At 37.6% G+C, this 25710-nt stretch overlaps 1 protein-coding gene across 1 annotated transcript in view; it reads right to left on the bottom strand.

The window, feature by feature from the left end:
• PTPRR (protein tyrosine phosphatase receptor type R) overlaps positions 1 to 25710 on the bottom strand; it is a 278629-nt gene that overhangs the window by 39082 nt on the left and 213837 nt on the right. Inside the window, exons 7-10 of the mRNA XM_069584641.1 lie at positions 20391 to 20577; positions 17507 to 17591; positions 10437 to 10516; positions 9866 to 10003 (exon numbers count right to left, since the gene is read on the bottom strand). Of these exons, the coding sequence (XP_069440742.1) occupies positions 9866 to 10003; positions 10437 to 10516; positions 17507 to 17591; positions 20391 to 20577 (490 nt within the window). The remainder of the gene's footprint in view (positions 1 to 9865; positions 10004 to 10436; positions 10517 to 17506; positions 17592 to 20390; positions 20578 to 25710) is intronic.

Raw genomic sequence — 25710 nt, 5'->3', positions numbered from 1 at the left:
ATATTGTTATTGTTATTATTTTTTTATGATTTTACAGCTGAGAATCCTGAAGCTCAGGTGCTTTGGTAGGGGTCTCTGAGAACATCCTCTTGGAGCCAAGACCCTTTGAGCAAATATTACTTTATAAACTCAAGCTTTTGTGTTTGGATTTTTGCTCCAATAACCAACTCTTTTCTATACCATTAACCAATACTCTCCCTTCCCTCTGTGAAATACACTGATACTCAATGGAACACTGAATGCCCTCCATCCACTCTCTCAATGGGTCCAGTACTTTCTGTCACTGTGCTGAGCTGTATGTTAGTAAGTAGTATTTGTATTCAAACCTCTTAAGGACAGCTGCATTCATTTAATGAAACTTTACATAAATTCATGAAACATGAGGGTAAAAAGAAAAAAAAAGAATTGTTCCATGAAATAATTGTGTGAGTTAATTAGGTTTTCATGGAATGGGGGGAAGTGGATCAGTAAAGAAAACTGCATGCAAATCAGGTACAGGTGAGACTTATAAAAGGGCAAAGTTTGGAAATATAGACAGAATTCTGCATTCATATGGTTTTATAAAATTTTCTGTGTTCTCTCATCTTAAAGAAACGGAATTGGGACATTTTAATGATATATAAATGGCAGGAATTATACAAACTACATGACCTGGAACCAATAATTAAAAATAATAAAAGACTGTCCCATAATAAAATAATGAACAAATCTGAATAGGAACAACTGTACCTGTTTTAAGACAAAATAAAAGAGCTTTTTGCTGTGTTTGAGTCTCCACTCTGAGGTTTTTGCATTATATGTGTCAAATAAGAGGGCTTCTAACTATAGTTAGAAATAAACCAAGTTACAGCAATTGAATGGAGAACAGCTGAATTAAAAATTAGGGTGCTGAGTTATACCTGGAATGTAAGCATGTTTGAAAGAACAGGTGAGTAATATTTCTTAGGGACTGTCAGCCTCAGAAGTCCTGGCCACTCTTAATTGCTTGTGCAGCATAACTGTCCAGACCCCAGTCATTCAGGAAATGAGCTGGGGCTGCTGGGCAGTGCTGGGCAGTGCTGGGTCAGGCTGCTTCTCTAGAAGCCACATATCTAATTCTGATTGTCCAGAACAGCTGAATACCAGTCAATGGGTCTCCACTCTCCTTCAACATGACCCTCCCTGACCTTGTTGACAGACACTGACTACGGGACTTTGTTTGCTCATTTATTTTCATGCTTGGTACAAAGAGTGAATCCTCTTGTCCACCCCACACTTCACAGACTGACCTCTAACTTGAGCATGACTCCCCCATCACAGTTCTAATCCACACTTTGAAATTGTCCACTATTTTGAATGAATAGACCTTACACTTTTTCTTTAAACTAAATCAAAATGCTTTATCCTTCTCCTCTTTGCTTCTTAGAATGGTTAGAGATTTTAAACCAGGACTGTAAGCAATCCCAGATACTGCTCTCTGGCCGCAATCACTGCTTGGGCTAGAACTTTCTCCCTTCCTATCTTAACTAGGAAGACTTGACGAGGGTATGTAGAGAGGTGAGAAGGAGGAGTTGGGAGTCAGATTGCTGGCTGTTTGGCCTGGGCAGATTGCTTAACTGTCCTGGACCTCGGTGTCTTTCATTGAGTTTTACAAATAAGCTTATTGTAAAGATTAATTTCTAAGCACACTGTTAGTATTCTATAAACATTAGTTATTTGGAAGATCAAACAGCCCAGTTTCTAGACTTTCTAGGTATATTTGATGAACTTTCTAGATTATCTAACTTAAACTCTAATTTTTTAGCTAATTTTAAATAGTTGAGAAGATGTACTTTTATTTCATGGATTTAGAATATAACATAGTATAATTAACATTTAATTACTAGTGTTTTATCAGGAAAATCTATTTTCTCTTTAAATGTACAGCTTAAAAAGATCTACTTCATCTTTAACTATAATTTACTTACAAATCAATCATTTCTACCAGAATACCCACCAGATTTCATAATGAAACTTAAGGTAAACATGGGATATACTTGATTAATATTTATACTGTAAAAAAACACCTGTTTTGGATGTATAATTAAATAAAGTCATCTATAGTAGCTGTGATTTGACTTAAAGATTCTTATAGGCTGCCATATATAAATTTTAAAATCATCTCCTGATCTCGGTGTAAACTGTCTTCCATCTCTCTTACCTTACCATATGTTTTCTCCACTCCTCATAAGACCTAACACTGTACCTATATCTAATATTTTAAATTTTTGTTTCTTGTTTACTGTGTCTACTCTTTTAGATTGTAGCTTCATGAAAGGATCTTTGACTATTTTGTCAATAAAGATATAATCCAAGTACCTACACTGGTGCTTGATGGCTGATAGTTGATAAATATCTGTTGAATGAATGTATACACACACCACTGGATGTTTTGTAAAGAAGAACTAAGTACCGAAAGTCATCAAGGTTAGCTGGAGAGTTCTAGATGCTAAAGGTAAAGGTAGTAGTGTAGTGTCTGTCCATGGAATTCTCCAAGCAAAAATATTGGAGTGCTTAGTTACTTTAGTTGTGTCCAACTCCTTGCAACCCTATGGAACTTAGCCCACCAGGGTCCTCTGTCCATGGGATTCTCCAGGCAAGAACACTGCAGTGGGTTGCCATTCCCTTCTCCAACGGATCTTCCCAATCCAGGGATCAAACCTGGGTCTCCTCATTGAAGGCATATTCTTTACCACCTGAGCTACAGGGAAGCCCAAAGATGATGATACAGTTAGATGTATTTCTGGGAAACACATTGGGAATATATTTTTTCAAAAGTTCTTATCATCTAGTCAGGTCATTTCACATCTAAAATTATAAATTAATAATGAAAGATGTGGATAAAAAGATTGGAAATGACTTTATCTGTTAATAAGGAAATGATTACATACATTTTAGCATCCATACAGTGAAATTCTAGCAGTCATCTAAAATCATGTTTTTGATGAGTTATTAATGATATGGAAAACACTCAAAATGTTAAAAGCAGAATATACAAAGAATACAGAACCCTCTTTCATTCTCTATAGTCTTCAGCAAAATGTAACATTCCAGGCCCATCTCCCTTCACTCCCTACTATGCTCAAGCCACACCAAACTGCTCAGCATGCTCTGTGTGTCGTGTCTGCCTCTGTGCGCTGTTGCTTTGCCAGGTTTATGTTCCTTGTGCACCTGCTTACTCTGCAGGTCCCTACTGAAAACTGTAAGGCACCATAAGAGCTATTTGGACAAAGAAATGTAACTAAAATGAATCTTATCCATAATTTTATCAGTTAGAGAAAGGAAGAAAATGAAATTGGGGAATACTTAAAATACGATTTCTTTATTTTGCTTTTGTGCTGAATAGGTAAATGGGCAAAGTGAGGTTTTTAAGTATTTAAGTCGCATAGCTGAACTCAGATGAAAGATGTAAATATTAAGACAGAATATGGCAGTGTTAAGTACTCGAGAGAAGTATTTTGTTAGGCCAGATCACCAAGTAATGCCCTCACTTCATGAAAGATAATTTGGTGTCTTACTCCTCCTTGAAGCCAACCGTGGGTACTTTGTCTTTTAATGCCTTGCATCCATATTTATGGGCTTCCCAAGTGGCTCAGATGGTAAAGTATCTGCCTGCAATGTAAGAGACCTGAATTTGATACCTGGGTTAAGAAGATCCCCTGGAGAAGGGCATGGCAACCCACTCCAGCATTCCTGCCTGGAGAATCCCGTGGACAGAGGAGCCTGGTGGGCTACAGTCCATGGGATCACAAAGAGTCAGACACGACTGAGCAACTAACACTTTACATCCTTCTTTAGCCCATTTATTATGTTGGGGCAAGATGAGTGCATGAGCGTTGGAATCAAATAAACCTAGACTAAAATCACTTAACTTTGAGACTATAGGCAATGATTTAACCTCTGACCTTCATTTCTCATCCATAACATAGGTATAGTAAATCTTGCTTTGTAGAGATAGAGTGAAAATGAACTGAATTAACATATGAACTGTGCTTACTATGTACATTCAACAAATGGCAGTCGGTGGAAAATATCTTCCACTGTACACACAATATGACCAACATTCATAGCCACTTCTTTCTTAGCAGAAAGTCTGAGCTAGTCTGAGGACTTTGGAAATACAGAAATGCTTCTTGTACTGTTTAGACTGATCTAACTCTAGCTTTTCAGGTTTTAGCTGCTGCGTCTTCTCTAGTTAAGCAATAGTTCATGTTAAAAGTTTGAACACTGTGTTTTCAATGTTTTATTTCTTTCAAGAGGAATTCCTTCCTTGAGATTTACGTAAATGAAGAAATCAAACTTACCAGCAATAAAAATTGGTTCTCCTTTCACGCTATAGATGAGAATTGATTTGTCAGCTTTATTTAAAATTTTTTTGTCTATTCTTATTTAATAAAGTAACTATGAGAATATTGTGATTATTGAATAAGAGCTGGCAATTATTCTTTTATTTATTTATTAGAAAGTAGAAAGGTTCATGAAAATACAAAGCCTGGGAATTTCTAAAGATAACTCCACCCTCACATATTTTTGGAGGAAATGATTTTTGTCTATTTCAAACAATGACGCTTAACACAATTGAAAGTTGGCACATTTTTGGTAAACAGCATCTTCCTGGCAGTGTGAAGTCTACTGCCTATTTTTTTTTGAGCCAGACTTTTCAGTATCATTTTGATTTGTAAAACATCAAAATTTCTTCCATAGTACTCTTTGTACATCTTTAGTAAATCTGGATAGAAAGGAATTTTCATTTCAATTTAATGAGTAATCAATAATAACAGAAGTCAAAATCTTTATTGCAATATTCAGAATTATGACTGGCCATGGTAAAATACATGTAGCAAATTGCACACAGAAGTGTAACATAATATATCAATATTTACTTTGATATTTCCAGAATATATATCTCAGACATTTAAAAAGGCAAGAGGCTAAAAATGGTAAGAAAAAATGATACCTCTTCCATTTCTGAATTATGCAGCCAAAGTGAAAAATAAAAACCTCAGTCATCCTTTATGTGGCCATTATTTTTTCAAAAATTCTGGCTTTCAACAGATCTACTTGACTCTCCTATGAAGAACAAGAATTCTGAGAATGGTACCAACAGGTTTGTGTGCTAAGTTGCTTCAGTCGTGTCTGACTCTGTGACGCTATGGGCTGTAGCCCACCAGGCTCCTCTGTCCATGGGATTCTCCAGGCAAGAATACTGGAGTGGGTTGCCATTTCCTTCTCCAAGGGATCTTCTCAACCCAGGGAATCTTCCTGACGCAGGAAATCCAACCCTGTCTATCTCCCGCATTGGCAGGTGGGTTCTTTACCAATGGTGCCACCTGGGAAGCCCACAGGTTAGCTTCAGGTTTACTGCACTTGAAAAGGAAAGAACAAGATGGGCTCCATTTCTTCGTACAGTCACATTCAGAATGGAGATGTCTGAGCATTGTCAGTTAACCAACTCATTGTCACTTTGAAATACATATTTATCTCATACAGCAGTTCTCTTAGAATGACAAACTTTGGTCTTAGGGACAGAAGGGAAGAATATAACTGTCTGTTAGGGCTTTGGCAGGTTCTCCAATTATTCATATTATCTCTGTTGGCCTTTAAAACATGTCACATCTTACTTAACTTCTAGGGAATTCTTACTCATAATCTTGGCTTCTTCTGTCCTGTCCTGATGAAAACTGACTCAAGAACGAGTCACAGCACCATTGGCATATCTCTGTCTTTTTGTCTAAGGAAACAAATATATCATACCATGGGAGGAATGAAATGCTCAGGACAACAAAAATTATAATTTATCTTACGCAGTTACTAAACCTATTCTCTAATCCTTGTGGGATATATGCTTTGCCAAGTATTTAATCCTTAATAAATATGCAACAAATGTTTTCAGTGGAAAAAAAACTTGTTTCAAAGCATTTACATCCTTATATTTATGTAACCGCATAAATCACAGTGCTTTTTCTATGTCAATTTTGTATGAGTTTATTTTTAATACAAGAAATAGAATTAATAAAGGTATGAATGTTCTTTGAGAAAATACATCATGACAATCTATCCAGAAAATGGTAATTCCAACCAAAGTGGGCAGGAGTTCAGTCTATTCAGATCTAGGAAGCATTGCTAAATCTTGAGTGAGTTCTAAAGTGTCTGTGATTTCCTCGCATTCCTTTGTGGGTATTATTCTGCTGATTTTTGGCTTCTTGCTGTTACTATTGAGAAGCCAATTGTTAGTCATTCTGGTTGTTAAAACAATCTCTACAGTGTTTTTCAGTTCCACAGATGTGTCCAGTTGTGGATTTATCTTATTTAAGTCTAGGTTTTACTGTGAGAGATCAAGTCTTTCACCAATTTTGGAAAATACCTAGCCATTATTTCCTCAAGTATTACTTCTTTTTTTTTATATTCTCCCTTTTCTTCTAAAATATCCATTAGACATATATTGGATATCTAAATACTGTCCTCTGAAACTCTATTTCACATTTTTGGTCATTTTGATCTTCTAGATAATTTCCTTAGCTCTGCTTTTTTTTAAATTTAATTTTATTTTTTTTTAAATTTAAATTTTTATTTTTACTTTACTTTACAACACTGTATTGGTTTTGCCATACATTGATATGAATCCGCCATGGGTGTACATGAGTCCCCAATCATGAACCCCACTCCCATGCTTTTGAATCCAGTAATTATTTATTCAACTGTGTCCAGCTTGCCAATCAACTTATCTCATAAAGTTTTTTTATTTTAATGTCTGTATGATATTTATTTCTAGGCTGCTTTGGTTTGTTTTTAAATCTTCCTAGTCTTTCTTGATAGTAAATTGTTCTTTTGTCAAGTTTTTAATTTTATATTTTGTATGTTTAATTATAAAAAAGCCTATATTTATAGTTTCTATTGTTTCAATTTCTTGTAGGTCTATTTCTACTATTTCTTGTTTCTGATTTTTACTTATGTTGGTTATTTCCATGTGTTTTTCAGAAGTTTGACTTCTGAGTTTATATTTGCTGGGCTTTTTCCTTTGAAATTCTGTGTAGTGTTTGCTGTGAAGATAGCAGAAGACTTCGTAAAGTGCCATACCAATCCAGTATTACTTTTAATTTTTTAATTAAATGAATATAAACTAGTTTATAAATGATTCATATACATTAAAAAATTATTATTTTATATTAATTACTTACCACTTGGTGCTTCCTGGTTTTTGAATTCTGAATACTCAAGAGTACCTTACTATTGATCCCATGAGAAGGCCAGACTTTGATAGATTAATTTCCTGTTATAATCCTATTTGGAGAAGGCAATGGCAACCCACTCCAGTACTCTTGCCTGGAAAATCCCATGGACGGAGGAGCCTGGCAGGCTGCAGTCCATGGGGTTGCGAAGAGTCAGGCACAACTGAGTGACTTCACTTTCACTTTTCACTTTCATGCACTGGAGAAGGAACTGGCAACCCACACCAGTGTTCTTGCCTGGAGAATCCCAGGAATGGGGGATCCTGGTGGGCTGCCATCTCTGGGGTCGCACAGAGTCGGACACGACTAAAGCGACTTAGCAGCAGCAGCATAATCCTATTTTGGTAGGCAGGTTTATTTTTGTGGTTCACCCTTTCACTGAAAGTATAGCCCTTGCAGGTGCTCACTTCGTGGAAGATCTCAGTTCTAAGTCCTGGCTCCTGCAAGCCCAAAGCTTTGTCTCCAGTTCTTATATTATTATGAAAAACACAAGTAACCTGTAATTCTCTGGTTTTATGCATTTTATTCAGTTTTTTACTACCAGAATTTACTTTCTCCCCCAAGCTCTGCTATGCATGCCATATCATATTTCACTCAGTATGACTGGTTTTTCAGATTATCTAGCTTGCCATATTACACTGGAGAAGGAAATGGCAACCCACTCTAGTATTCTTGCCCGGAGAATCCCAGGGACAGAGGAGCCTAATGGGCTGCTGTCTGTGGGGTCGCACAGAGTTGGACATGACTGAAGCGACTTAGCAGCAGTAGCAGCAGCAGCCATATTACATAAGTTCTATTTATATATTCATGGGTATAAATACACAGAGAATGTACCTTTAAAACTTGAATTTTTTTCCTGCCATGAAGGTAAATTGTCATAGATATTAAACAACTTGTCAGTGGCTTATTATGTTGACAAGTTGATATTGGGTGAACTAGCTAAGAATATTAGGGATTATTTTATTATGCCACTTTGGGCTTTCATATAAGATTCATAGAAACGCATACATTTAGTAAACATATAGCTAATGTAGTATATAACTTCATCTACTGGCCAAAAATATACTTTTTTTCCCTGGATAAACTTCAGCAAAAGATTCTTGTCTCTTGTAGCAAAAATGGAAGAAAACAACAAAACTTTAAAAGAACTTTAAGTTGCTGTTTGCAGACCTGAGTTTTCTTCGTTAGCAGCATGGTTATACTATGGTTGGTGGTTGCAACTCACCATAGGAGTAAAAGGGAAATTTCCATTTTCTTAAATTTTTATTGTCAGGGTGAGACGCGGGCATAGTAATGTTGATCAGAAAACAAACACAAACACTGGCTAAAATCAGACTGTAAATTTTCTCAATAAGATGTCATGAAATATAGGCAGTGCCTAGGATAGCACTCTTTGGGAATTACACAGTTTTATTTTTATGATGCAAAATACAGAAAGCATATTCTATAAGCTAGATCCTTAGAAAAGTTTACTAGTATGGATATGGGATCTAATTTTGTCCCTTTCTTGGATTTTGTTTTATGAAAATGTTGAGAAAGTTGTTTGGTTTGGTTAACTTCAAATCTTTCTCCAAATTTCACTTTCTCAGTGAGGTGTATCCCCCTGTATAATACCTCAGCTTACTCTTCTCCTACTGCTGCCTAGGCTCAGACACCCAGTCCCCTTATCCCACTCTACTGCTTTTTCCTACAGCATCTATCCCTTCTAATATGCTATATTCTTATGAAATTCTGCTTCTTGCTTTTTGTCTGTCTCCCCCTCACTAGAAAGTTAAAATCTACCAAGGGCAGGAATCTTTGTGTTTGTTTACTAATAAGCTGCCAGCAACTAAAATAGTATCTGGGGCTTTCCTGGTGGCTACGTGGTAGAGAACTCACCTGCCGATGTAGGAGATATATATTCGATCCCTGGTCCAGGGAGATCCCACAGGCTGCGAAGCAACTAAGCCCATCTGCCACAACTACTGTGTCTGTGCTCTTGAGCCCACAAGTTGCAACTACTGAAGCCTGAGCACCCTAGAGCCCATGCTCCACCACAAGAGAAGCCACCACAGTGTGTGTGTGTGTGTGTGTGTGTGTGTGTGTGTGTGTTAGTCGCTCAGTCCTGTCCGACTCTCTGCGATCCCATGGATTGTAGCTCTCCAGGCTCCTCTGTCCACGGTGAGAAGCCCACAAACCACAGCTAGAGAGTAGCCCCAGCTCTCCTCCGCCAGAGAATAGCCTGCACAGCAATGAAGACCCAGCACAGCCATAGAAAAATAAGTAAATAAAATAGTATCTGTCACTTAGTAGGTGCTCAAAAATTGCTCATGATGTAAATAAACAATTTTTTATTTCCCTGTTATAAATCAGAGTGATGATTCAGGGCCCCTCATTTCCTTACATAGATATATGGATACAAGTGTGAATGGTGTATGCCAAGCACATTGATTTCACTGAAAGAAAGCTATCATTCACAGGACACCAATTACCATTTTGGGGGAGCATAAACTGACCTAGCCTTTAAGTGTCTTAACATCTTAAATTTGTTAGGAAGTATATGGTAATTTTCCTTAAACAATCTCTGTTCTAGAGCAACAGAAAAAATACAATGTTCTGCACTTGGGAAAAGGTCATACCTCATTTTTTTCCTTGAGTTTTGTGATCATAACAATTACGGGACTGTCCTCCTGCCAAACCATCTGCCAGAAATCATTCACAGTGTTGATCATGGGGCCCTGTGTGGCGATGAATGCTTTCTCTTTGCCACTGTAGCCCTAGTTTGAGAAAAAGAAAGAAAAAATGTTGGCTTTGAAGTCCATGCCTTGCACTGAAAGTTTAGGTGAAAGATCTTCAAAACAGAACAACTCTGCAGGTCCAAAAGCTATACACTTTTGAGGCTTCATTGATTCGAGCACCACCATTCTGGTGGTTGTTCTGTCAACAAGTCGAGCGTAGCACATGGTACTGAGGGTTGTGAAGCACAGTCCTCCCCAGAGCACCTCAGAGGGAGCACCGTGGCCACAGACACACAGGAAGGGAAGACCTACTGGCATTGATTATGACCAAGTGAGCAAAACAAAACTTGCTAGCAACCAAGTTAAATTAAAGTTAATCTATTCTGAGGGGTTTAAAAAAAAAAAAACCCCAACAATTCCAGACAGTAAATCAACATGCTTATCAGAAAGAAATTTAGGTTTATTTACTTACCCTAATATAATTAGCATTGATGTAAGTGCTCAAAGAATCAGTGACATTTTTCGGTCTTAAACATACTCTACTGAGGGGATCTAATGAAGAAAACAAGAAAGAATAGGTTAACCAGATTTACTCTTTTAAGTTTCTTAGAATGTCAATGGGGCTTCCCTGGTGGCTCAGATGGTGAAGAATCTGCCTGCAATGCAGGAGACCTAGGTTCCACCCCGGGGTCAGGAAGATCCCCTGGAGAAGGGAAGGGCAACCCACTCCAGTATTCTTGCCAGGAGAATCCCACGGACAGAGGAGCCTGGCAGGCTACAGTCCATGGGGTCTTAAGAGTCAGACATGACTGAGCACATCTATCGTCACTTTTCTGTGTGTACGTAGAGTACATACTCTAGTCACAAGGGCCGAGGGCAATCTCCCAACTACTCTACATTCTTGCAGATTCTGTGCTTTTGCACATATTGTTTGCCTGCCGTCTCTGCATGGGCAAGTCGTCTTCATTCTTCAGGGCTCAGTTCAAGAGATACTTCCTTCCTGAAGTCCTCCCTTGTCTTCCTGGCAGAATTAGGCATTCTCTTCTTTGCTCATGCTGCTTGAATTTTATTTTAGTATTTAACATCTTGTATTTTAAGTGTTTCAATTCTTTCTTGCCCTCAATGGATTGCAATGAGCCCCTTGAGAACAAAGGCTGTCTTTAATTAACTTTTATATCTTTTGTGATTTCTGCTTGATATGTGGCTCAGAGTGGGTTTAATATCAGAATTAATTTCAATTAGAAAGAGTTAAAATAATGCTTTTCTTCCAGATTTTTCTCTTTTCATAGCAAAGAGGATGAGAAAACTTCCATTTCTTTTCAGTATCCACTGATTTTAAAAGTTTCCATGAATGGCCTAAACCACTCACACTTGAAAAGAGGCCCACTTCCTTCAGTTTTTGTAATGCCTATGATGTATATGATTTACTGAGAACTCAACCCCAAAATTGCTTAGAAGCAGGTTCCTTGTCAAGCTAAGCTAACTTTATGTTGAAAATTAGTAATTTACAGTATTTCCAAATATTTAGAGATTTTGAAATACTTAAAAAAAACCCAAGAATACAATATATGATGGAGTAGGAGAAAATGAAAATGAATTGATGCTTTTTTAAAGCTAGTTTGGTCTAATAAAAAGCCAAGTATTAAAAAACAAAATTTTGTCATTATCATCATCATGTACTATTGTTTTCATCTTTACTGTTATAATTTCATTCATGCAATGCATGAATTCAGTGTTACATTGGACACTGATCACATTTGCTCCTCTCTCCTGCTCTTCTCTTTTTATTTCCTTTGCTTTCTTCCTTTCATTCTTTTTCCCTTCCCTTCTTCCTTACATCCTTTTCCTTCCTCCCTCCTTCCCCCTCTTCTTCTTTCCTTGTTTGTTTTTTCCTCTCTACACACACACACAGGGCTGGTGTACAGAGCACATGAAAGTCTGCCCTCTTCTCCATCTCTTTAAAATACCCCTGGCAATCTTAAGTCTTCTATTTAATAGACAAAATGATACCTGGATCCTGATATTTTGATTAGAATCATATCAGATTTTGTCAAAGGTTATACTGGGCTAACTCAGTGCACATGAATTTGAGCAAACTCGAGGAGACAGCTGACAGAGGAGCCTGGCGTGCTGCAGTCCTTGGGGTTGCAAAGAGTTGGACATGACAGCAGCTGAACAACAACATGCTCGTCTGCAGATTTCCTCGTCAGGAAGAAATGTGCTTAAGGTTTGAAGTCAGAGAGGAAGCTATTAGATAAAGCGTATCACTGCTAGTGATGGACAAAGGCAGAGATGAGAGGAATAGGATAGTTCTCAGAGATGAATTCAGGAGAAGTGGGAGATGGACGGATGGGCAGGGACTGGTCACGCCCTCAAGGTGATTGGGAATCGTCTTCAAATTTGTTGTGGAAGAGAGAGAAGAATCTAGGCCTGCTTTGTCCAATATGGTAGCCACTAGCCATGTATAGGTAAATTCAAGTTAATTGAAACAAAGCAAAATTTAAAAGTCAGTTCCCTGGGACTTCCCTGGTGCTCCAGTGGCTAAGACCCCACGCTCCCAATGCAGGCCACCCAGGTTCTATCCTTGATCGGGGGACTAGATCCCACATACTGCAACTAAAGAGCTTGCATGTCGCAACCCAAGATCCCACATGCCACAACTAAGGTGCAGCACAGCCAAATACAATAAATAAACATTTTAAAAAATAAAAATAAGCTGCTTAAAAAAAGTCAGTTCCTTGGGTGCACTCACTTTACTTCAAGTACTTATTGCCATATGCTGCTAATGACTATCTCGTGGGAGATACGGGCTTCCCAGGTGGTGCTAGCGGTAAAGAACCCACCAGCCAGTTCAGGAGACCAAAGAGACACAGATTCGATCCCTGGGTCAGGAAGATCCCCTGGAGAAGGAAATGACAACCTACTCCAGTATTCTAGCCTGGAGAATCCCATGGACAGAGGAGCCTGGCAGGCTACAGTCCATGAGGCCACAAAAGAGTCGGAAGACTGAAGTGGCTGAGCACGCAGCACACACGGGAGATAGGGAACGTTTCCCTCATTGTAGAGCTTTTGTGGACAGTGGTGATTTTGCCAGTGCAGTGGTGGTTATTATGTGAAAATAGGGCTCTTCAGTACTCTGTTTCTGAAACTGTAAATGTTCCCATAGGTAGGGTTCTTATTTTCTGGAATTGTTTCTGGGATTAATGATGAATTCACTAGGAAGATAAAGAAAGGAGAAACTAACATCCGCTGAGGGTTTACTATTTGTTGGAACTTTCCAAGCCATTTCCCACATATGATTATGTAATTCTTTCAACAGCCTTATAGGGTAGTATGACTATTACTATTTTTAAGGGCAAAGAAAGGCTGGCACAGAAAGATGAAGTAGCCTGCCATAAACTGTAAATATTTTCGCCAGGATAGGAAATCAAGTCTAACTCCAATATTCTGCTTGAGTCATACAACTTGTTGCCTTAATGAGTGGTTCACTGATTTGCATATCTACTCTGTTTCAGGCACATAATAAAATAAAACAGAAAACATAATGTAAGTAGGAAACATTAAACTTTACATTTTTAAATAAAAAGTGATGACCAGAGTAACTAGGATTTTAAAATTTGATTTATATTGTTTCATAGTTGTACAAAAAAACTGCATGGAAGAAATATACATAAAAATTCTTTGTTGTACAAATAATTTCACACTGATATCAGTTTTTTTCCCATTGCTCTTGCAATTAAGACATGAAGATATTCTCATCACTAATATGTTTATATTATAAAATAATTTGATATAAATTTGACATAAGCACTTTAATCTGCCACTTAAGAATATTCAGAGCCAGGCTGACATTTTACATAGAAAAAAAAAAAACCAGCTACATTTTAGTTAGTTCTTGGCCATCCACATTTCTGCTGCAAAGCATCCTCCAAATTACACAGTCTCACTAATATGCACAAGCTGGAAGCTTTTAAACTTAAGAGTTTATTGTAGGTTAAAAAAGAAAAACAATATAATATTTAAAAGCTTATGCATTTAAAAATTATTTTATGTAATGTTTCAAACTTATCCCATCATACAGTCTAAAATAAACCATAAACAGCAGATTTTCATATTCATTCCCATCTTTTCTGATGATTTTCCAACCAATGATGTGACTTGTCCATGCTATATTTACTAGATTATATCTTGCATGACAGGGGGTTGGGTGGGGTATTCAGGCTACAGACATTTTCAACAGAAAATCCGTCATTTGCAACATCATTTGTCAGCACAGGTGCCCTGGTTCAAGTGACCCACCCAGTTCTGGGAATGGAAAAGCTGACACAGGACTATGAAGCAGTTGTCTGATAGCATCTGGGCAGGAAACAGAGAAGGCTGAACTTTAAAATAGTCCTCATAATTTCCAAATCCTTCTGAGATTAGGTGGTTAAGTATAATAATCGCAACACATGTTTATGCCCTACTTACTTATGTTTGGTAAATTTGAGATGAAAAAGCCTGAGAGAGATACCAGATGTAACACACAGCACTTTCATTCCCTTCAGCCAATTATAGTTACAAAATATCTTTCAACAATGACTGTATCTTAGGTAAACAGGTTTAACTATAAAGACCAGTTAAAAATATGTTACTGGGAAGTAACTATTACAATGGGTTTCCAACTCTAACAGAAGGGGAAGCCCATGAACACTATTAATGGTAATTCTTGCTCTATTAGCATAAATATGGAGAATTTGGAGGTTTATGAATGAAATAATTAACTGAATTATGAAGACTCTACTATTTCAATGTTAATACTTTGAAACAAACCTTTGGGGCTCCATCTTTCCAGAGTTATTGCTGAGATGTCTATGGGTTTTGTCAAGATCCCAACTCCATCTGTTTGTTTAGTGATTGACAATATTGCTTCCTCTCCAAAGTATTTTTGCCTTTCTAGGCAGAATTAATTACTCCGGCCTCCTACAGCACTTGGGCAACACTTCCATTCTGGCTGTTGTTGTTGTTGTTTAGTTGCTAAGTCATGCCCTTTGCAACCCCATGGACTCTTACATTGGACATAATTACTTATTTACATGTATCTTCTCTGGTCCATGACCTCTTTGATATTATATGATTTTCCTTATTCTTTCCTGGTTCCTGGCATTTAGCTCACTGCTTGACATTGATAAATTTCACAGAGTTAAATTTAATTTTAAAATAGTCTAAGCCGTGTTTCTCAAAGTGTGGTCTTGGTATCACCTACATCAGAATCACCTGTTTGCTAGAAGTACAGATTCCTGGGCCCAAGAGAACCCATTTAAACAGAATCCCCAGGGTGGAGCATAGGATGCCACATTTTTAACAAGGACTTGGGTGATTGCTACGCATAATGAAGTCTTTCCGTAAAAGCATTTTTTTTTTGAGACATAATTCATATACCATACAATTCACTTGTGTGAGGTGTACCATCACAGAGTTTATTTTTATTTGTTTAATTCAGAGTCGTACAACCATCAGTGATGAAAGGCATGTGGGCAGACGTGTTTGGGTTTGAATCTTGCTTCTTTAATATCTATAAATCTCAGTTTTCCTCCTCTGTAAGAAAGGAACAATAATATCTTTCCGAGTTATGAGAGTAACACTGAGCACTTTATCATGTGCAAAGCACTGGGCTTTACAACAGCCCTGTGAGGTGGATATTACTACTTTTATCTCGCAGATGAAGTCAAGGAATTTGCCCAAGGCCATAGAATAAGCGCAGCAGCTGGATATGAACCCCAGCAGTTTGGCTCTGTAGGCAGCCCTACAGACTCTTCTGTAAGGATGCGAGATAAATATTTCTAGCAAGGGCAACATTTTCATTATCTCCCAAACAAACTCCATGCCCTTTTCTTTTCTTTTCTCATGCCTCCCAACACTTGACAGCAACTATAGTTTCTGTCTCTACAGGTTTGCCTAACTGGACACTTCCTATGAATGGCCTCATGCTATATGAGACTGGACACTTCCTATGAATGGCCTCATGCTATATGAGACTGGACACTTCCTATGAATGGCCTCATGCAATACGAGGCTGTGATGGCTTCTTTCCCTTAGCATGATGTGTTCAGGGTTCATCCAAGTCGTAGCGAGTATCAGTACCTCATTGCTTTTTATTGCTGAATAATACTATATTCATTAGGTGATGAATATTTTGGTTGTTTCTACCCTTCGAACTATTATGAGTAATACTGTTACAAACATTTGTGTACAGCTTTTGTGTGGACACATGTTGTTATTTTTCTTACATATATACCTAGGAGTAAAATATCTGAATCATATAGTAACTTTAGGTTTTACCGTTTGAGGAATTACCAAACTGTTCTTCAGTAGCTGTAGCTACCATCAAAGTATGAAGTTTCCAGTTTCTCTACATCCTTGCCAACTCTTTCTACTGTCTTTTTAAAAATTATAATCGTGTGGATATGAAGTGGCATCTCACTGTGGTTTTGATTTCCCTGATGCCTAATGGTGTCGAGCATCTTTTCATATGTTTATGGGCTATTTGTATATCTTTTACGGAAAAATGTCTACTCAAGTCCTTGCCCATTTTAAAATTGAGTTATTAGTCTTTTTATAATTGAGTTATAAGAGTTCTTTATTTATTTTAGACACAAATCCTTTATTAGGCGTATAATTTATAAATTTTCCTGCCATTTTGTGTCAGTGTCATCTTTTTAGTTTTTTGATGGTACCCTTAGAAGCACAAAACTTTTTAATTTTGACCAAGTTCAATTTATTTTTTCCTTTTGTTGCTTATACTTTGGATGTCATATCTAAGAAACCATTGACAAATTCAAGGTCATGAGGATTTACATCTGTTTTATGTGAAAAGTTTTATAGTTTTTGTTCTTACATTTAGAATATACATTTTGATCATATTTTGAATTAATTTTTGTATGCTGCATGAGGCATTTTATTTTATTTTTTGCATGTGGCTATCCAGTTGTCTCAGCATCATTTATTGAAAAGATTATTCTTTTCCCTCGAATTATTTGACACCCTTAGTGAAAATTAATTGACCATAATGTATGCTACAGTAAAGTTTAGAACCATGTGTCTACTGGAATTGTGAGAAGACCATCATAATAAGAGTAATACAAGATAAAATTATTAACCTTAGCCCATTCTGATGTTTATTAGCTTTTTTCTTTTTCTGGCTGCACCACTTGCAGGATCTTAGTTTCCTGCTGCTAAGTCACTTCAGTCATGTCCGACTCTGTGCAATGCTATAGACGGCAGCCCACCAGGCTCTCCCGTCCCTGGGATTCTCCAGGCAAGAACACTGGAGTGGGTAGCCATTTCCTTCTCCAATCTTAGTTCCCTGACCAGGGATTAAACCTGGCCTTAGCAGTGAAAGCACTGACTCCTAACCACTCCACCTCCAGGGAATTCCACTTTAATGATTATTAGTCTTGAGCTGTGTTTGCAATTCCAAATTTGGCGTGTATGTGGAAATTGTGAGGATGGGAAATGTTGAGGGAGGGGTACAATGCAAACTATTGAATTCAAGAAACTTACTTGGCAAAATGGTCTTATAGCGATTTTTGGTTCCGTGACGTGGAATGTCAATTTCTTTGGGATCCACAAAGTTCATTGGTATTTCCTGCAAAAATAAGTGATATCAAATACTGTATCTAATGCTCCCACAAAGAAAACCTTCATGGGGGGCCATCTGATCCAGAGCTCTATTGGACTTCAAAGTCATTTATAAAAAAACAGACTAACACCTCTGGTTTGCCAACACCCTTCCTTTCCTAAACACATCAGCTGCACCCTGACAAGCTGACTCTAAGAAATGGCTTTGTGTGTTAGATAGTATTATTCAATATGTAGTTTTTAAAGAGACATAGAAAAGTTTGGTTAGGTTTTAAGAATCTTGTTCTGACATAATTGCTGGAAATTTATAAACAGCTGGCTGAAAATTTTTTTAACAGTGTATTTAGATTTCTTCCAATCTTTATGTAGATTTAATACTAAATTTTTTTATTATGATAGATTCTGTCTTAACATTAATTGTGACTCTTTTAGGATTATGAAAAACTTCCCCTCAAATGGTAAATATAAAGGGCATTTTTGTTGATTTAAGTAATAATGATATGATGCATTTTTGTATTAAGAAATGGTTTTTAATTTTACTGTTCCATTTCTGGTTGTAAATGCAATATTTGTAGTTAAGGGCATTTAGACACTGTCTTCTAGCAATTAACAAGAATACAAATACATTTATTAAGTCAGAATATATGCCAAATGATGGAGGAGGGAACAATTAGAGCAAGAGTCACTCTATATGTTAGACCTAAAAGGTGAGCATCTGATGCTGACTGGAACAAAGGAAACAATAAGCCAAAGTTTTCAAAAGTTTCTAAACAAATTTTTAAGGAGTTGATTATACAAAATGGTATGTTCTCTAACTTAAAATTCTGCAGAGGATTGCTTAGATAAATGTAAATTAAAATACCTTTTATCCCTGGATCACATAAAATAATATTTTTGTTACCTACACTTTCTCAAAAGAAAATAAAACTTGACAGCCTAGTATTCATTGAAACGAAAGAACTTATCTACAAATGTATTTAAATTGTCCTTGTTTTCAGGCAATCTGAAAATTCAAGAAAAGCCTGACTACACTATGAATTTAATACTCGGTCCATAGAGAGGAGTAGCTTACTTTAAAAACATCATTTCTGAAACTTGCATTATTTTAGATATTTATAATATATTCCTGTTCTTTGCTCCAACTAAATAAGTTCACAGTTTCAAGTTACCAAAGTAAGCAAAATTGTTGACTGTTCAATAGAAACCACTTGTTCATGCTTAGTAATTTCAAACAGGTTAGTCTGTTTTGGCAAAGCTGTGATTAGCTCCATTCCTCCCATTCTTTCTTGTTTTCTGACACACACAAATTATCATCTTCCAGCATTCTCTCTCTATTCCTTGTTGACCTCATCTTCCCTTTCAGGGAAGTAGTCTATGTTAAAGGCTTATCTCATTGCAAAGAGCTATCTGCAGTTCGAGAAACATACCTTTGGCCACTTACATGATCATGGATTGGCTTGTTTATCCTCCCAGGTTTCATTTTTTTCATACATAAAGAGATGACATACTATAAAGTCTAATTTTATAACTGCATGCTTAGTATTTTACATTGGACACTTAATAGGTGATGAAAGTAATAGATCAAACCTATGGCTGGCTCAGGAAAGGGTGGTTGCAAACACCTGAGTAACACCTCAGAGTGTTCAATTTATTATACCCAATGGATATGGCTTAAAATGTACAACTGCTTTAAGATGCAAGTGGTTCTATAAAATGGATATTCCCCTTGGGAAACAGTTGGACCTAAGAATGTCTAATGTGTCTCCATGCTCTCTGGATAAAATGTGTTTTATGCATTAAGTTATCACCAGCAACAACAATGGGTCATCATCATCTTTAGCTGAATGAAACTCACCATTATTTTTAGCCTACATTCAGTCTTCCTTTTGTGTTTCTTATTTCATTAAAAGGCACTACATGTACCCTGTTGCTAAGTCTAAAAATGGGGGTGTTGTTCCTAACCTCCCTTTTCCTTGGCTGACTTACCTCATTAAGGCCACTTCTTGTAGACTCCTATAGACTCTTCCAATTTTCACTGCTACTTTAGTTTTGAGTAATCGCAGCTTCACAGGATAATCTCTAGAGTCTCCAAAATACCTCTTTCTAATGCAGACCCTACTGCTGATAGTAATTTTTTAAAACTTTTTATTTTATATTGGAGTACAGCCCATTAACAATGTTGTGATAGTTTCAGGTGAACAGCAAAGGGACTCAGCCATACATACACATGTACCCATTTTCCCCGAAGCTCCCTCGCATCCAGGCCTGCCACATAACATTGAGCAGAGTTCCCTGTGCTATACAGTAGGTCCTTGTTGGTTCTCCATTTAAAATACAGCAGTGTGTACCTCTCGATTCCAAACTCCCTAACTGGATAGTAATATTTTTTAAACACAAGATAAATCCAAACCTTTAGTAACATATTAAGTCTTAGATTTGTTTTATATCCGAGGCTCAATTTTTGTTACTTCCCACTTTAATTTTAATGCTCCTGTCAAATTGAACAATTTAATTCCCCGAATAGTGACAAGCAAGCCTGCTCTGTCATCCTGGAATGGTCAGCTCCTTCTTGCTACGTCTTTGCCTGGCCAGCTTCTATACCCTCTGCCTTAATTTAGGTATTACGTCCTAGTTTGAACACTCCCCAGTAGTTGATGAGATGCAGGGTGGACCTGAAATCTTTGCACTTAACCTTTAGAACTGTAACCATTTTACTCTGAGCTGACAGCGTCATTTTAGAATGTGCCTCTAATGGCTAGAATATCAAAATGCCTCCTGAAGAGTGAATAACAAACAGCAGGCTTACCATGAATTCACTTTGGAGTAAATGTGAACTTGCCACGACGTCCCTCAGCTGCGACCTTGTGAGAATTCGGCTGGCTGATTGCAGGTACTCCAGAGCTACCTTCTCCCGCGGGGTTGGTATGGCCACAAAGGGTTCAACATTGCCCAAGCTACTCACGTCCAATGTAAGAGATACGTTGGACCCTCGCCTACATTGGAGGAAAATGCTATTAGGTTTAAACACTGTATGGATTGTTTTCAGCAGATCAGTTTGTCTTCCTGGATATACACATTCAGTGAGAACTATTATAGAAATAAGGACCTTCTTTTAGGGTACCATAATTGATGATAGCAATTGCTGTAGCTTCTCTACAGCAAACTGACAGTTTTGTTGTTGGAGAAACCACTCTGAACTGAGAAAATGAACTATAGTTTATTAAGGGATATAGCTGCTATGGAAATAATAAGATGGCTAATAAATGAATAAGATGGCTAATAAATTAAGTGAAAAATTTAGGAAAAGTAAATATAGCATTTGAATTGAGGAATAAGATGTAACATAAGCCTACTTTATCTGTATGTCTGAGAGTCCAGTATAAAAATTCTGTACCCACCCTAGCTAATATTTTTGATGTCAATATACTATACTTTATGATTTTACTAAACACAGGAAGCTTAGAGGAGAAAAACAATCTTTTTATTTTAGTTCTAATGATTGCCATTGAAACAATTTAAAAGTTCAAAATGTATTTTTTAATAGTTTCTGGTAAATTCCTAAAAGATAACTTTTTCATTCTGTATACATACGTATATATGTTGTCCTATATGTATGTAGGCATATATGTATGTACTTACATATGTATATATTTAATTCTGTAATAAACTTACAGTAGGAAGATCACAGACCCTTATACTAAATTACAATTGAACCTCTCTCTGTGATTTCCTTCTTGTCGGGAGGCAAGGTGTGGTTCTTTCAACATATAAAGGCTCCCTATGTCCTGAACAGAAGGCGTGAGTGCCTCTTACTAACATTAGCTGTATGGAATCAAACAGCATGTGTTGAGGGTCAAATAGCACATTCAAGTGCTGCACTCAATATGCCAGCAAATCTGGAAAACTCAACAGTGGCCATAGGACTGGAAAGGGTCAGTTTTCTTCCCAGTCCCAAAGAAAGGCAATGCCAAAGAATGTTCAAACTACTGCACAATTGTACTCATCGCAGACACTGGCAAAGTAATGCTCCAAAATTCTCTAAGCCAGGCTTCAATAGTATGTAAACCAAGAACTTCCAGATGTTCAAGCTGGATTTAGAAAAGGCAGAGGGACCAGAGATCAAATTGCCAACATCTGCTGGAACATAGAAAAAGCAAGAAAATTCCAGAGAAACATCTACTTCTGCTTTATTGACTATGCCAAGGCCTTTGACTGTGTGTATCACAACAAACTGGGGAAAATTCTTAAGGAGATGTGAATACTAGACCACCTTACCTGCCTCCTGAGAAATCTGTATGCAGGTCAAGAAGCAACAGTAGGAACCAGACACGGAACAACAGACCAGTTCCAAATTGGGAAAGGAGGTATATTGTCAAGGCTGCATATTGTCACCATGCTTATTTAACTTATATGTAGACTACATCATGTGAAATGCTGGGCTGGATGAAGCAAAGGCTGGAATTAAGAATGCCAGGGGAAATATCAATAACCTCAGATATGCAGATGACACCACCCTTATGGGAGAAAGTGAAGAGGAACTAAAAAGCCTCTTGATGAGAGAGTGAAAAAGCTGACTTAAAGCTCAACATTCAAAAAATGAAGATCATGGCATCCGGTCCCATCATTTCATGGCAAATAGATGGGGAAACAATGGAAACAGTGACAGACTTTATTTTCTTGGGCTCCAAAATCACTGCAGATGGTGACTGCAGCCATGAAATTAAAGGATGCCTGCTCTTTGGAATAAAAGCTATGACCAATCTAGACAGCATATTAAAAAGCAAAGATATTACTTTCTTGACAAATGTCCATCTAATCTAAGCTGTGGTTTTTCCAGTAGTCATGGAAGGATGTGAAAGGTGGACAGTAAAGAAAGCTGAGTACCAAAGAAGTGATGCTTCTGAACTGTAGTGTTGGTGGTGACTCTTGAGAGTCCCTTGCACTGCAAGGAGACCAAACCAGTCAATCGTAAAGGAAATTAATCCTGAATATTCATTGCAAGGACTGATGCTGAAGCTGAAGGTACAATACTTTGGCCCCATGATGTGAAGAACTGACTCTTTGGAAAAGACCCTGAGGCTGGGAAAGATTGAGGGCAGGAAGAGAAGGGGATGACAGAGGATGAGATGGTTGGATGGCATCACCGACTTGATGGACATGAGTATGAGCAAGTTCTGGGGATTGTTTATGGATAGGGAAGGTTTGCATGCTGCAGTCCATAGGATCACAAACAGTCAGACACGAATGAACAACTGAACAACTGAGAGTCAAGGTCAGAGAGTGTATTTAAAGAATTTTTAAATTTAAAGGGGATGAGATGTGTGTCCCCTGAAAACAGCAGAATGGGAAAGACTAGAGATCTCTTCAAGAAAATTAGAGATACCAAGGGAACATTTCATGCAAAGATGGGCTTGATAAAGGACAGAAATGGTATGGACCTAACAGAAGCAGAAGATATTAAGAAGAGGTGGCAAGAATACACAGAACTGTACAAAAAAGATCTTCATGACCAGATAATCACGATAGTGTGATCACTCACTTAGAACCAGACTTCCTGAAATGTGAAGTCAAGTGGGCCTTGGAAAGCATCACTATGAACAAAGCTAGTGGAGGTGATGGAATTCCAGTTGAGCTGTTTCAAATCCTGAAAGATGATGTTGTGAAAGTGCTGCACTCAAAATGCCAGCAAATTTGGAAAACTCAGCAGTGGGCACAGGACTGGAAAAGGTCAGTTTCATTCCAATCCCAAAGAAAGGCAATGCCAAAGAATGCTCAAACTACCGCACAACTGCACTTACCACACATGCTAGTAAAGTAATGCTCAAAATTCTTCAAGCCAGGTTTCAAGAATACGTGAATCGTGAACTTCCAGATGTTCAAGCTGGTTTTAGAAAAGGCAGAGGAACCAGAGATCAAATTGCCAACATCTGCTGGATCATGGAAAAAGCAAGAGAGTTCCAGAAAAACATCTATTTCTGCTTTATTGACTATGCCAAAGCCTTTAACTGTGTGGATCACAATAAACTGTGGAAAATTCTAAAAAATGGGAATTCCAGACCACCTGACCTGCCTTTTGAGAAACCTATATGCAGGTCAGGAAGCAAGAATTAGAACTGGACATGGAACAACAGATTGGTTCCAAATAGGAAAAGGAGTACGTCAAGGCTGTATATTGTCACCCTGCTTATTTAACTTACATGCAGAGCACATCATGAGAAACACTGGGCTGGAAGAAGCACAAGCTGGAATCAAGATTGCCAGGAGAAATATCAATAACCTCAGATATGCAGATGATACTACCCTTATGGAAGAAAATGAAGATGAACTAAAAAGTCTCTTAATGAAAGTGAAAGAGGAGAGTGAAAAAGTTTTCTTAAAGCTCAATATTCAGAAAACTAAGATCGTGGCATCTGGTCCCATCACTTCATGGGAAATAGATGGGGAAACAGTGGAAACAGTGTCAGACTTTATTTTGGGGGGCTCCAAAATCACTGCAGATGGTGATTGCAGCCGTGAAATTAAAAGACGCTTACTCCTTGGAAGGAAAGTTATGACCAACCTAGACAGCAAATTGAAAAGAAGAGACATTACTTTGCCAACAAAGGTCCATCTAGTCAAGGCTATGGTTTTTCCAGTGGTCATGTATGGATGTGAGAGTTGGACTGTGAAGAAAGCTGAGTGCCGAAGAATTGGTGCTTTTGAACTATGGTGTTGGAGAAGACTCTTGAGAGTCCCTTGGACTGCAAGGAGATCCAACCAGTTCATTCTAAAGGAGATCAACCCTGGGATTTCTTTGGAAGGAATGATGCTAAAGCTGAAACTCCGGTACTTTGGCCACCTCATGCGAAGAGTTGACTCATTGGAAAAGACTCTGATGCTGGGAGGGATTGAGGGGCAGGAGGAGAAGGGGACGACAGAAGATGAGATGGCTGGAGGGCGTCACTGACTCGATGGACGTGAGTTTGGGTGAACTCTGGGAGTTGGTGATGGACAGGGAGGCCTGGCGTGCTGCGATTCATGGGGTTGCAAACAGTCAGACATGACTGAGCGACTGAACTGCGCTGAACTGAGGCGTGTTTCAGGTGATCAAATTTGGTGCCAAGTGGTTATTGTCCCAGGAAAAAGGAAAGCTGGCATATACAAGCCCAAATAAACCGAAGGAAAGAGAATACAAGCAGATAGTTCAGTTCAAGTTCAGTTCAGTCGCTCAGTCATACCGTTGTGTTCAGTGCCCCTGACCCCGCAGTAGGCCACTGTTGACCCACGCCTCTGCCAGAGACTCCTGGACACTCGCAGGCAAGTCTGGCTCAGTCTAGCATACTACTTCCTTTAAATGGTGTTTAACGTGTATGAAGTACTACATCCAGAAACGCTGAAGTGGTTAGGGCTTAATTTTAAGAAACGGAAAATTATTAGAACACACAACAAAAAGTTCATTAAACAAAAATATATCAGTTCTTTCCTCTTATGAATCTGCTTCCAGTTGCAGCTTTGGTGTCGCTCTACATTTTGATATATAATGCTGTCATTTTCATTAATTTCTAAACGGTTCTTAGTTGTAGTTTTAATTCTTGCTTTAACTCCAGGGTAATTTAGCTGTTTGCCCACTCATTTTCCTTATTAATATCTAGTACATGAAATGTACATAGAAATCAGGATGGACTAGATTTCTAATTGTTGGAATTTCTGGATGTTTTCTTTGAGACAAAAACTATAATAAAATTTTCTAAATATTTCATACATGCTTTTACTGGCAGCTGGTTTGGCTACTATCCATGGATCTATTGATAAATATGTCTACATATCATATATATGTACATATATACATATCTATCACATTATATATTATATTTTGATTATTCTTAAAAATACTATTCTGATCTATTTTTTTCTTACTTTTTTCCTACTGGATTTCTTATAGCTTGAAATAGATATGTGAGTCTTTCACAGAATTGTGTTTGTTATATCTCATTATATTTCTAATAATTTTTTACTTTATATGTTTCAGCTATTATGTTGTTTAAAGAGTTCATAAATATAGTTTCACTGTAAGTTTATCAACATTAAATAAATAATTTCTCATTAATTTTGTGTCTAGCCTCATATCTGTCTTCTCTCCCCAGTTT

This window comes from Ovis canadensis, chromosome 3 (assembly GCF_042477335.2).
Source record: "Ovis canadensis isolate MfBH-ARS-UI-01 breed Bighorn chromosome 3, ARS-UI_OviCan_v2, whole genome shotgun sequence".
Lineage (NCBI taxonomy): Eukaryota > Metazoa > Chordata > Mammalia > Artiodactyla > Bovidae > Ovis > Ovis canadensis.
Note: the sequence above shows the minus strand (reverse complement) of the source record. Positions and strands in the feature narration are given on the sequence as shown.